The following is a 12,482-nucleotide window of genomic DNA, read 5'->3' as shown; positions in this document are numbered from 1 at the left end:
TAGCGTGTTAAATGGATTGATCTGTCAAAATAAGCCTCTGAAGGTAATTACACAGATTCACTTTGAAACAATGCAAGAGAAGGGGTTTGTTAATCATCCAAAGTGATTTCTGCCGGTCTCCTAACAGATTCAATGAATGAGTGGATGCGTGTGACTAGCTGTAACACTAACGTACAAGGGGGAGATTCATTCAGAAACGTACAAACAGTCAGTATAATCGGGATAGGATCAGATTGAAGGTTGTGGGTGGGAATGCAGCGGGATCTGTCCATGGTGCTGAATTATATAAACGTGGCTGGCTCCACAAAAATGCTTAGTTGCTTTACCGGCTGCTTTACCGGTCCACCAGAAGTAGAAAAATCCTAAGATTATAGATAGATAGACACAGAGGTACACCCCCAATTCATGTTCTCCAGCAGCAGCGCTCCGTTATGTGCCGAAAGAGCTCTGGCAGAGAGCACAGACACAGCGCCCACTGCTGGCCAGTCACAGATTAGCTCATTATGAAGGTCAGACTCGGAATGAAAAGACATTGTGAAGATCAGCAATCAAACTAAAACAAAAAAGAGTTGGATACTCATCAACAGAAAAGGCGAACATGCTTCAAAAACCATACATGTGAAGCGATCTGCCTCGTATCCCGGTGAGGACTAATGTACTACTTTTCCTTTGTAGTTTTCTAACCTCTTACATAAATGTATGGGGGTGAGTGGGGGTACATGATCGAGGAGGAGTCAATCAACACTGTGTATGTGTCATGTGGTCATACATGTCAGCCCACTTAATAACACGGTTGCTGCAGGAAAAACACAGGCAAAAGACATCGGTCTCAGTGGACCTTTCGCTCGGCCACTTCTGTTATCTAAGCGAGCGCCCGAACGTGTCCAAACGGATACAGAGAGGGGGAAGCACCGGGCCGGAAGGAAAACCGGGCTGCAGCCTCTGAGTCAGTCTCCAAACTATTTATAGAATGCATCAAAAAGACCAATGCTTTGAGGGTTTCACGAACGATGTAGACCTGCGGCAACTGCTAATAGTGATATTAATGATCAAAATAATATAATATGAGTGTGTCTGATTGAATAGGCGGAGGAGACGCCGTTATGTCATTCCCATGAATCAGTGTAGTTGGTTGAACCCCTCTCCCCATCCCCACCCCCCCCCCCACCCCAGTGTGCCGGGCGCGAGCTCTGCGCTGAGGCAGCTCCGCTCTGGGATGTCATGGGATACTGCAGCACTGGAGAACCGTGTGCAGAGTAACTTGCCTAGAAGCCGGGAGTCCCGCACTAACCTTCCCCACCCCCCACTTCCCCGACGCCACTACCTCCTCCTCCACCTCCCTCCCCCCCCCCCGTCCTGCCTCCTCTCTCTCCCTCACGCTCTCCCCCTCTCTCCCCTCCGTCTTCCTGTCAAGTCTCAATAAACGCCGGGAGGGGAAATAAGCAGGCAAAAAAAGAAGACAAATATGAGGGATAAAGCGTTAAACCCAAAGATAAGTGGGGGAGGGATGGAGGTGTTTCAACATTGACGGGCTGAATTCGACCCACTCTAAAAAAGAGTAATAAGAAGCTAAATCAAGCGTTTCTGTAACAAATGCAGAGGATTAAATGCCTTACCTTTCTAGAAAGTTGTCCACAGGACTCTGTCGGGCTCCTCCGACCCACGCGTCTTCAAAAGGCTCCCAGACACTTTGAGATAAAGAGAAAAATCAATCAATCTGTCTTTCACTTTATCTTGCTACTCCCAGCTTTAGAATGAATTCAAGTCAGGACTCTTCCCCACAGCCCACTGACTGGACACACCTTGATCCTGCCTTGCCGTTGACCTGATACTTGTGCCGACACGCGCTCAACGCAACCCCAAGTGCAGTAGTACCTAAATTGATAAAGATCTGTTCAGGGGGAGGGATGAAAAAAAACTACACACACTCGCACGCTGCTGCAGCTTTTTTTTCCCTCCTCTTGCCCACTCGCTCTGCTGCTTCTCTCCCTGCTGTCTCCTGGTGCGCTGCCTCCTCATTGGCCAGGCTGCTCTTCAATAACATAAGCTCTCTGCTCTAATTGGAAGGCGGCGGTTATATGGTGCACCAGGACCCCTCCCGCCCACCTCCTTTCTGCCTTGATTTTTTATTTTCCCCCCTAAGTGCCCGTGGAGGAGAATGCTGAGCTCTGCAGATTCATACGCAGCGCACATGCAAAAAAAAAAAGGGAATGGGGGATGGAGAGAGGAGAGGAGAGAGGAGGAGCATGTAGGACAGAATGAGAGAGAGAGAGAGAGAGATAGCAAGAGAGAGAGAGCGCCAGAGAGAGAGATAATGGGACAGAGGCAGAGCCTCAGAAGAAATAATCAATGAACTCCAGCAGCACGAGCAACATTCTGCATGGAGACGACGGCAAAAAAAATAGCGAGAGAGAAGAAGAAGAAGAAGAAGAAAGCGAGTATTGAGGAGAACCGGGCCAGCCCTGCTCCCAGCTGCCTGCAGTGGCCAACGGGACACGGCTGTATGAGGAGAGAACCATAGAGCCATGCATCTAAGCGGCTCGGTGGCAGTGCTGCAGTGTGCAGTCTAATTGCCAGGCATGGAATAGGACAGGGGGGGATGGGAGAAAGGGAGCAGGAGGAGGAGGAGAGGGGAGGGGACGGAGGGGGTTTGGATGCAGTGATGCCTGAGTACAGTCTCCCAGCCAGCCGGGGATGCACAGAGGGACAGAGTGGAGGGAGCCCGCCGCAGTGCACACAGCCCCTAATGTCTCCTCCTCATGAATTATTGAAGGAGCCCCGGGGGGACGGCATAGGGACGGGGCGGGGCCCAGGCTGCACACACTCCCGCCATCGCTCTCTTTCAGCCCCGCCATTGTTTATGATAATTAAACAGAGACGCGGGCGCACAGGGGGGAGCCTGCTTGCGAAATTGAACATCATAATCCAATTGGACTAGTCTGGGTGTACATTGAAAACAGGCATCTTTATGACAACGTACTTCCAAGTATAGAAGGAATACAATGCCGTGTATCATCCCTGTAGGGTTCTCTCTCCACGGTCCACTCACGGTGCATATAGCTGCTGCTGCTTCTGCCTGGTGGAGATCCTCGACCGGAGAGTGGATGTGTGGGTTTGACTGTGTGGTGTCAGATTCACCACTCATTTCCTCCCTTACATCTGCTGCCTCCACCGCCTCCATAGTGCCTCAGCCCTTCACTGAAGCACAATGCACCATGAGATCAATAATCCCTAACACAATAGCAGTACCATCTGCACCCGCGACACCGGCTATGCAGAAAGTTAGGTGGTGCCGGGAGAAGCCAATGTAAACACACCGCCCGGCTAGTCCAACATGGTGCCTCGGATAGACAAACATGAAGGGGAAGGATATCATACTTTCGGTTTATATGATGATGTCATGAAGTCAATGCAAATTATGTTAGGAAACTGAGAATTACTCAGATTCGGAAGAATAAAGGAAACTAGATTTATACAAAGAAATGTATTATATTATAGAGTTTTTTAAATGCTTGCACATTAGAAAGGGGTAAAGAGTCATCGTTCCACAAAGTCATCATCATATCCAAAACAATAATGTTGTCTTTATTTCATAGCATAAGTTTGCTCAGGACGGGAAAAGAAACACTAAAATGCAGGTTCAAGCAAAAACAACCATCAATCCGCCCCATGTTTGGAATACAGCTTTCATTGTTCAGCCTACAGATGTTGTTTCACTGTTGTGGTATTATGAGGAAGGCTGTAGACTGTGATGGAGATATCAGTGTGTTTGAAAACCTGTTCCAGTATCTCAGACACCTTTTCCCATTTCAGTCGATCGAGGCCACAGCCAATCCTATTAGATGAAAGAGATACAAGTACCTTTGAATAAATCTCAATAATACAGCCATTCATCATTTTCGACGTTTACTGAAATATAGACAGATACAGATAGGTGCTGTAGACAGATACAGATACAGGCCTATATGCAGACAAACACCTGATAAATGTTTGTGTTTGTGGGATTCATCACTATGCGAACCGTGGCATTGATATCCTGGTGACTCCGTTCAAGGTACACTGGGTCTTCATGTCCACCAGACTGCGTCTAAGGCTGTCATACGTTGGCTTTTGGCTGGCCTTGCTCTTTGTGATCTGAAATAGAACAGAAATTAAATGTATTATTGTAACCTAATACTCGTTATAATTATATTATCATTAATACTTATTAAAAGGTGCTGTAGGTATGGTTTGAGAGTTTTAAAGAGAGAGAGCACAAGAGCGAGATTTGGAAACTTAACAACCAAAAAAGCTCCATGGAGCAGTCATCTCACACACCTGATATTGACAGAGAAAATTAAATATACAAACCAATCAGAGTAGAGATTCCGTGATTGTCCAGGAATGACCCAGGAGCAGTCTAAAATCACCTGCCACATACAATGGCAGGTGCTGAAATAGTTGATATTCTCGCATTGCATCTCACTAATAGTTGATAGACGGCTCGGCCATTTCTAACAAATTACACTCAATAGCATTTCTTAAAGCTTACCTACAGCACATTTTAAGGGGGCTTCACATCATTGAAACAGTAATTGAACATTTAACATTTACCAAATAGTATACATATCGTCTGCCTCTTTCCAGTACAGCACATTGCCCTGGGATTTTTTCTGCAGAGGTAAAAAACCAACAACATGATGTCTCAGTCCAGAAAAACATAAAATTTGCAAGATAGTAGCCAATGGGGACTAGCACTCTGCAAGTCCAAAAACAAAAATGTTCTTGTTGGGTGGAACCCAACCCATCAGGTGATGAATGTTTTATACTAACAGACGTGACTCACTCTGTGCCTTCAGTTCCTCCACCCCGTTGAACTTCTTCTTGAATAGGACGGCGATGCCTGCCCCCATGCGGCAGTCCTCACTGATGCAGTGGGCCAGCGCCTCGTCCTCGGGACAGGAGAACAGATCCCCGCTCACGTGGCTCACGGTGCATCGCTCTTCTGCTGACTGTAAATAAATAATAATAGAGGGTATATTTACGCCATAAGCTAACACCACACCAACAGCGATCGTATGTGTACACGTTAAAGTTAATTTCTGCTATACCTCCGGCGGTAGGTCAGAGCTCGGATTTTCAACTTCGGATGACATTCAGTTTGGCATCAAGGATGTTGTCAGGCCAGGCTAAAGGGTGTAGGATGAGGAGGAAGGAGTGGCTCTTGTAAAGTTAAACCTTAAAGCGATTCATTCAATGTTAAACCTGGCCATGTACTCCGTTCGGGTTTGCAGTGACTTACAATCAGTGTTGGTCTTTGGTTGGTCTCGTCGCACATTCAGATAATAATCTGTTCGCGTTTCAATGGACTGAAACAACTTTAAGAATAACGTTCCTCCTCAGAGCATGCACACAGTTTGGTTCTGATATGACTTCCTTATTGACATTTTTCTTCGACATGAATTTGAAAGTCTCCCAATCTTGTTTGGATGAAATACTGCCATCACTCTGTTAAGGATGGGATATGATATCTCAGAAATACCTTCTGAAGGAACGTCATAAAACCAGAGACTATACATTTGTGTTCATTTATAATACAAAATGAACAAAAAATATCACTCTTATAGAATTCATAGAAAGCTTATTTGTCATACAATATATGCATACAATTGTTTAAGCATTTAATTGATTTAAACTTAAAGACACAAAAGAGAGTGCTATACCTACTGCAAGCGATCCATATATAATCCAACACAAATTCAATCAAATATTGCATCAAAAAAATGTATAGGCTTGTCCTTATGTCATGCTACATTCACATGATGAAAGATGATACATGTGGTTCTATTATGTTCAGGTATAAAGGTACTTTATGTTTAGAAGCTGTGTACGGGTAATTTAGGATCAATCGTATCCCAGACTGAGAAGTCAGCGCTGCATTCTGGTCCTTTCATCCAGTCTTTGAGATTCAGGTCCATCCGTAGCCTCTTCATGACCCACTTATCCCTCCCAGCTCGGTCCATGAACGCATCCAGAGAGAGCTCCCCGATATGGGGTGAGAGACACATTGACCATATGGCAGGAAGCAAGCTTTTTTTACTGTGTCATACAACAGCTAAACGTATAAAGGAGCAGGCTTTGTGTACAATTGCAATTGAGAGTGTCCATACACACACACACACACACACACACACACACACACACATGCAATATTCATGAAGAAATGATTGCACAAAGCCACTGCAGCCCAAATGCTATAATGATCCTAATCTTTCATTCTCACCGTCTTCATTCTCATCCACCAGCTCAGAGGTCCAGTCCACCACCTGGTCATGGTCCAGGGTTACACTGTTAATCCAGTTCCCCATGGCAGGCCTTCTTCAGCCCCTATGTAGACAGTCAGGCAGCATGTTTCATGTGATGTTAATTTCTCTCTTGAGATTGCAGAGCGTCGTATAGCTTGCCATTTTATAGACAGATAGTAGTAGTAGTCCATAAATTGCACTTCTGTTCAAAACATTACCTACATCATTTAAAGAAGTTCAAATATACGTCCATCGAGCGTGGGGTCCAACTTGCCCCTCAACACCCGGTTCAATGATGCCACATATTCCAGGAAGTCAATGTTGTTGTCCTTATTATGCAAAAAAGAAAGGGAAACGATTTAAGGATGAAGGTTTCATGACACTGTGATCTGAATAAAAAGCTTTTGTGCCAGTTTGACTGATGACACAGATGTGGAGCATGGTCTTATGAAGTAGGTGATGTACTGAGAAACGAGGAAACAGGTGGATTTTCCAGTTTATACAAATTGTGTTCCTTAAAAACAGATATGCTTACTCCATTTGTCAAAAGCTCATAACACGTTGTCAGAGTCATCAGCAGCCTCCTTGTTGTTCGTCACATCAAAAAGGCTCTTGAGCTCATGTGGAAGAGGCATTCAAACAATAACTTCTTGGACCACTCTGGATCTCCGCCACACAAATCGTCTTGTCTGGGTCACCCTCCACACCTTGTCTCTGTTCCATTAGGGAATTTTTTCTCCCACTGCTTTTTCTTTTTGTTGTTAATTCTGACTGAAGTCTTACACTTTGTTCATCCAGAAAGATATGACCAATCTATGGTCGGTATCCACTTTCTTTGACTTTCAATTCTTGTATTGCAGGATGTCTTGCACACTTATATTTGTCTTTAACAAATGAGAAGTTGAATTGTTTTTAACGTCATGATCACAGACATAACCATTATAATTAAATTAATAACAAAACATCAATATTGACCAGTGCTGGTAATCATAGGTGGTCACGCCGTGGTCATGAACAAAAACTAGCTTGTTCAGTCTAGTCTCATTTTGGATATCTTTAGACACTGGCCTTTGGGTAATTGAATTTGCAGGTTAAACGCTCAGCCTCCTCACAGCTTGTAAAGCTTCTGACACAGGCCTCGTAGGGACACAGACAACAACCGCTAATCTTAGCCTCCAAGTGTCCCAGCAGTCTGAAGACTCACTGAATAATTCCACTAAGATTAAAATGATTCATACCTCCTCTTATCAACCAAGAGTTTGACAGAAATATGTGTTTTTGCGTTTCCAATGAATCAAGAGTTTCATATATGCCTGCATGCTTCTACAGTAGGTAGACATGAAGGGTCCTCTAAATTTCAGAATGCTCATTGGTCTGCAACAAATACTTCAAAGGCTTAGTTGTCCCAAGCTTCTACAGTTATGTGTAACTCAGATAAAAACATCTTTACTAAAAGGAGGGAAAAAAAATAAGAAAAATGCATTACTTTGAATAAATTATTTACCACACTTCAACACATGATCATTTATTGTCTTTCTTGAAAGCCATGACAACTCAACCATTCAAGATCCACCTTATTATATTTTACAAAGGCAGTGGAATGGTTTGTAAAAAATATAAAAATTCCAGATGCTATGTTTATCACTAAAGACAGACCTCACAATCAAAGTTTGTAATAATCAAACTGATCATTACTTCATAAAAGTTAACTGCACACTATATTTTTCTACATTATATTTTAGTGCTCAATTGTATTTCATACTGCAAAAAGAAGATAAGGTATAAATGCCTATTAATATATCATTAATATATCATTCTAGGATCAAAAAATGCGTGCTTATTGTGGTACAAAAGGAATTCTATGGCAAACCAACCAAGCTGTTGACTAAATCAATTGGAGTAAGAAATGGTGGCTGTAAGCACAGTTGAGGTTGTTTGTGATACACAAAAACTACAGACAATAAAAAATATTTTTAAATATATTTAAATGTACTTCAGTTTATGCATGCAACAGTCGATTCCATTACTGAATTTCCAACACCACATTTATTTAGACACCTGCTTATTTCAGACCTGAGTTTTACAAACAATTTAGATCCATACTCTCCGTGAATAGTGCAGCCCTATTTCTAGCACATGTACTAGTAGAGAACCCACATCTTTGATGTGTATCATACAGTGTAAACTAAGCTGAGCCTGATAGTTCACAAGATCATTTGGACTCTGCAGCACCCTCTGTAGGCAGGTCAGCTGTACTACAGGCAGATGAGAGTGGCAGTTTGTTATCGTTTAGGCTAGCCCCATCAGCGCTGCCATCCCCATTGTTCTGACCTTCTGGGCTTTGACCCGTCCCTGAGGGGTCAAGCCGCTCTGATGGGTCTGTGGTCATGTCAGTTTGCAGAGTAAGGTCAGGGTCCAGGTCTGTCTCGCTGTTTGAAGACTCCTCTGGCCTATTAGAAGGTGGAGATGTAGGACTGCCCGGCTCTGAGGAGCGGAGTGGAGAACACATGGTTACTAGATGATAACATCATGAAGGAGATCAATTAAGAGACATTCTTCATACTAAAAAAAAGGTATCAATAAGGGTACATCAATTAACCATTAATTAAAATGAATGAATGCAGTTATAAGCATTATTATATAGCATTAGCAATACCTGGGTTATGGTCAACCCTAACCACATTAAACAATTTCTAGATTAATACCTTATTTAACATGAACGCCATTGGTTAACATGTACACTGTAGATAAAGTTAGTTTTTTATAGATAGTTATTTTTTAATTAACTGTTAGTTAATGCTTATAACTGCATTACAGGTAATGTTAATTGATGGTTAATAAATGTACCCTCATCGTCAAATGTTACCACAGTAGCAATTTCATGTGCTTCAAATTAAGGTTTAATTTATATAAATTAGATAATTCAATAACACCATACCCTGTATCATAACTTCCTGCCTACCCGAACATCCAGAGGCGACTGCTCCTGAAGGCGCAGCGTTCTTGCCCGTTTTGCCAGTGCCCCGGGGGGACTCCTGCGTCTCCGTGACGACCCCTGACCCCGTCGGAGAGGTCGACGCCCTCCGCTCGCCCTCGTCACCCGCCGTGTCCTCCTCTTCGCGGTGCTCGACCTTGAGCCTCTTGACCTCCTGAAGGGGTCTGTAGGGGCGGTCCTCCGTCCCCCAGCGCTGGCTCTTCTCCCGTCGGGCTCGAGGACTCCCCTCCCCCTCTTGGGACATGGAGCCACTGCACAGGAACACCCCGTCACTGGCCGTACACAACACATTTGTTCCCTCCGTAGCGTCCCACGCTGGGATTACTGCGGTGTTGTTAAGTGTTCGGTATGCCTGACCCTGCCCTGTGATTCTCTCTCATGAGTTGGATGTGTTTCAACGGAAAGTAACCGCAGACACCGGGGGTGTACTGTAGCAACCCGACGGTACCTTCTTGCTGAACAAGATATATAAATATATTTACATATTTTGTCTATAGTTGATGGTCTTGTGTGTGCCTGGGTACACAGTACAACAGATAGAGACCGGTCAGACAGTCGGAGTAGAGAACTATTATGGTCTGCCAAACAGCTACCCCATCATTTTTTTGTATATTTATAAAAAATATATACATAAAGATATATATACATGTACATTTATTTAAAAACAAAAAAATATTATATATAGTAACCAATATACAAAGATATTTATACCTGTACATTTATTTAAAAATAAAAATAAAGATTATATTATATATACTTACAAAATCGTAAAATTTTTTGGACATTTTCTTTAATACATTCAAACATTTGAGATCTAATTTGTGTAATTGCCAGCCCCATTGGATTACCTGATGTGGCGCTCTGTCCCGTCCTCTGGTGGTGGCTGTCTCTCCCTGCTGTCCACAGCGCTGGGAGGGCCATTTGTAGAAAATGAAATGGTCAATGGCTTTGGTGGGACTACTGGGCCATTCAAAATGCTGCAACCACAACAACAAAATACAAAACAAAAAAATAAATCTTCTACCATGAGGGGTGAAATCAAAACTGCAAATACTCAATAAATATTGGAAAATAATGACCAAGATGAGAAAGCATAACACGGTTCCCGGCTTGTATCTTTGAACGCTGGAACGCACCGATTCCTGAAGTGGCTTCCACCATTGACAAGGACTGAACTCACACCTGTCTGAATGCACAGAGGAGCTGTCAGGGAACGGCCCTCCATTCATTCGGCTTACAGTAGATTCCCCGTTTTTCCTTGAAAACAAGAAAACTTTGGTTACTGGCAGTTTCATTCATCCTTTCTAGGCCTCGTCCCAAATGTGACCAATTAGTTATTGATTTTTGAGGGGGCTGCATGTGCATTTGAAGCGGCTCTAGAAAAATCCCTAGAGGATCAATAGCTAAGCAGCTTTGTCGTTTATTTACTTACTCCGATGGAGGGCGGACACAGCTCACCACCATCACATTCTGAAATATACACACAGAAATACAAGTATGAAAGGGTACTCCAAAACCTATTTTCCTTATTTTTATTAACTTAATAAACACCACTTGTCCATAAGGTGCATTGTTTAAGACCATGTGCATGTTTTATAATTAAGTGCTGAGTGATTCAAACTAACCCCTCACCTTCTCCACACCCCTGAGGAACTTTTCTGTTCCCGAGTAGTTTCTAGTGGGGTCCGTGACCAGCTCACACAGACGCTGAATGGTGAAGGGAACACTGACAAAAAAAGACATCTACACATAAACGGTAGATACAAATATCCTTTTTTCTATCAAGGATCAGCTTGTGAATTGGATAGATTGTCACACGTCTCAATCTCAGCCTACATTGTGCTAGGCTAAGGTCTATATGGGACACGCTAAAGCCCTGCCTAGAACCAAGCCAACTGTTAAATCGCTGCAGCTGAACGAGCAGCCGTTCTCAACCACTTCTCGGCCTTAATGGCTAAATAGCCCGTTAACAATGACAACAATGCTTTCCAACCGCAGATTTGACCCGTAACCACGGATACCATGTGATGTGTGCTAGACGGACCGGGAAATCTAGGGTTTAAGTGTGCCCTAACAAGTCATGTTGAGTTTATTTGTAGAGCCTAAATGAGATCGCTTGCGTAATCTTCTGCTTTGAAATGGTTGAGACATGGTTCGATCTCATGGTTAAACAAACAACGCTTCACTCACCCACTGTAGCCATCGACTATTTTCACAATCCTCTCCTTCATCGCATCAAAGGGGACATAGACTACATTTGGATTAGGAGACCCTCTTTGTTCAGGGGAAGAGGCATGGAAGTCATCCATAACGTTTTCCATCTTGAAAAGAAAATATGTTTTGAACTTTGACCAGGGAATGCTGGAAAATAAAAGAAATAGGATGCAAACATTAGTATTTATGTTTTGCACGCATAACAACAAAAAATATTATAATAATAATTCGTGTGCTTTTCCCCCTCATATTATAAATGCAAAGAATGCATACAATTACAAATACGTATGCCAGGCAGTGTCACTTACAACGTTTCCCCAGTCTTCGCGACATCAATAAGGAGTTGCTCTAAAATTGGACAGGACTCTTTCGTCTCTTTCTTCTCAAAGTCTGCAAATTCCAATTAAATTTAAACACAAACACATGAAACAGTGAAATATTAATTTGCCAAATAAACACTGTTATATGTCACTAAAATAGTGCTGCATAAAGTCATTCAACCTATACCCAGCCAAGAGCTCCAGACCTGAATCACTTGTTATACACACGCTGTACTTTTCTATACGTCCTCTCGCCACTAGACGCTTGAGAACTGCGTTTATCTCCCGGGCCACAACAACACACATTTGCCTGAGGAAATCGTAATAAATCATGCAATTATTTGTATGGTGGTGTATTCATTCAAATCACTATAAATTGACCTCTGAAAGCTTCCAGTATCGCATCAATCTCCATAGTTGTATCCAGAAAGCGACAACTATGCTAGCGGTAGTAGCAACCACAACTAAACTGGTAGTTGTCGACTGCTGCTGCGACAGCGCATGCGCGTCACGGAAGCCGTTCCAGCTGACCAAAACACACAGCTTGTGGTGTCGCGCAAGTCATTTTAAAACACAAACATACTCATATTTGGCACTCCTTATGCACATATTGTATTTGAAAAAATATATATATAAAATAATTTTGATCGAAATAACATACATTTAGTT

At 43.0% G+C, this 12,482-nt stretch overlaps 3 protein-coding genes across 13 annotated transcripts in view; all 3 read right to left on the bottom strand.

Annotated features, from left to right (window-relative positions):
• LOC132470680 (synaptotagmin-2-like) overlaps window positions 1-3,068 on the bottom strand; it is a 54,040-nt gene extending 50,972 nt beyond the window's left edge. For 2 of the 5 annotated variants that reach the window (XM_060069525.1, XM_060069829.1), the window contains exon 1: window positions 1,617-1,920. The gene's annotated coding sequence lies outside the window, so the exon portion shown is untranslated. Of the gene's footprint in view, window positions 1-1,616; window positions 2,086-3,049 lie in introns of those variants that run through there. The other 3 variants (XM_060069757.1, XM_060069678.1, XM_060069604.1) reach the window with 3 other exon arrangements.
• A 491-nt stretch (window positions 3,069-3,559) lies between these two features.
• oard1 (O-acyl-ADP-ribose deacylase 1) lies at window positions 3,560-5,448 on the bottom strand. 2 transcript variants are annotated; one of them, XM_060070503.1, is made up of 6 exons: window positions 5,282-5,445; window positions 5,091-5,168; window positions 4,826-4,991; window positions 4,594-4,652; window positions 4,022-4,134; window positions 3,560-3,835 (listed from the first exon to the last, which is right to left on the bottom strand). In XM_060070503.1, the coding sequence occupies exons 2-6, from the start codon at window positions 5,133-5,135 to the stop codon at window positions 3,700-3,702; spliced, it is 519 nt and encodes a 172-aa protein (XP_059926486.1). In that variant the 5' UTR covers window positions 5,136-5,168; window positions 5,282-5,445; the 3' UTR covers window positions 3,560-3,699. The 2 variants fall into 2 exon arrangements, 1 of the variants encoding a protein (XP_059926486.1); XR_009528843.1 differs by lacking the exon at window positions 4,594-4,652 and having other exon boundaries at window positions 3,748-3,835; window positions 5,282-5,448.
• Window positions 5,449-7,793: 2,345 nt separating this feature from the next.
• LOC132468228 (serine/threonine-protein phosphatase 4 regulatory subunit 2-A-like) lies at window positions 7,794-12,333 on the bottom strand. Of its 6 annotated transcripts, none has more exons than XM_060066183.1 (9): window positions 12,195-12,333; window positions 11,802-11,883; window positions 11,470-11,640; window positions 10,912-11,005; window positions 10,712-10,749; window positions 10,462-10,536; window positions 10,128-10,256; window positions 9,223-9,530; window positions 7,794-8,768 (listed from the first exon to the last, which is right to left on the bottom strand). In XM_060066183.1, exons 1-9 carry the CDS (start codon window positions 12,226-12,228, stop codon window positions 8,497-8,499), a joined length of 1,203 nt encoding a protein of 400 aa, XP_059922166.1. In that variant the 5' UTR covers window positions 12,229-12,333; the 3' UTR covers window positions 7,794-8,496. The 6 variants fall into 6 exon arrangements, with proteins under 6 accessions (XP_059922166.1, XP_059922218.1, XP_059922098.1 ...); XM_060066235.1 differs by having other exon boundaries at window positions 9,247-9,530; window positions 12,195-12,332; XM_060066115.1 differs by having other exon boundaries at window positions 10,128-10,187; window positions 12,020-12,315.
• Window positions 12,334-12,482: the final 149 nt, after the last annotated feature.

This window comes from Gadus macrocephalus, chromosome 1 (genome assembly GCF_031168955.1).
Source record: "Gadus macrocephalus chromosome 1, ASM3116895v1".
Taxonomy (NCBI): Eukaryota; Metazoa; Chordata; class Actinopteri; order Gadiformes; family Gadidae; genus Gadus; species Gadus macrocephalus.
The sequence above is the reverse complement of the archived record's forward strand: the minus strand, read 5'-3'. Positions and strand labels throughout refer to the sequence as shown.

What these genes read in the sequence shown, in the direction of transcription:
- LOC132468228 (XM_060065987.1), bottom strand. Translation starts at nt 12,146, where the DNA reads ATGATTTATTACGATTTCCTCAGGCAAATGTGTGTTGTTGTGGCCCGG. An exon ending in GTGTATAACAAGTGATTCAG is followed by an intron (nt 11,884 to 12,019) that starts GTCTGGAGCTCT and finishes TGGAATTTGCAG; the next exon opens with ACTTTGAGAAGAAAGAGACG. An exon ending in ATAGTCGATGGCTACAGTGG is followed by an intron (nt 11,006 to 11,469) that starts GTGAGTGAAGCG and finishes TTTTTTTGTCAG; the next exon opens with TGTTCCCTTCACCATTCAGC.
- oard1 (XM_060070503.1), bottom strand. Translation starts at nt 5,135, where the DNA reads ATGTCATCCGAAGTTGAAAATCCGAGCTCTGACCTACCGCCGGAG. An exon ending in GCTCTGACCTACCGCCGGAG is followed by an intron (nt 4,992 to 5,090) that starts GTATAGCAGAAA and finishes ATTTATTTACAG; the next exon opens with TCAGCAGAAGAGCGATGCAC. An exon ending in GACGATATGTATACTATTTG is followed by an intron (nt 4,135 to 4,593) that starts GTAAATGTTAAA and finishes GTTCTATTTCAG; the next exon opens with ATCACAAAGAGCAAGGCCAG.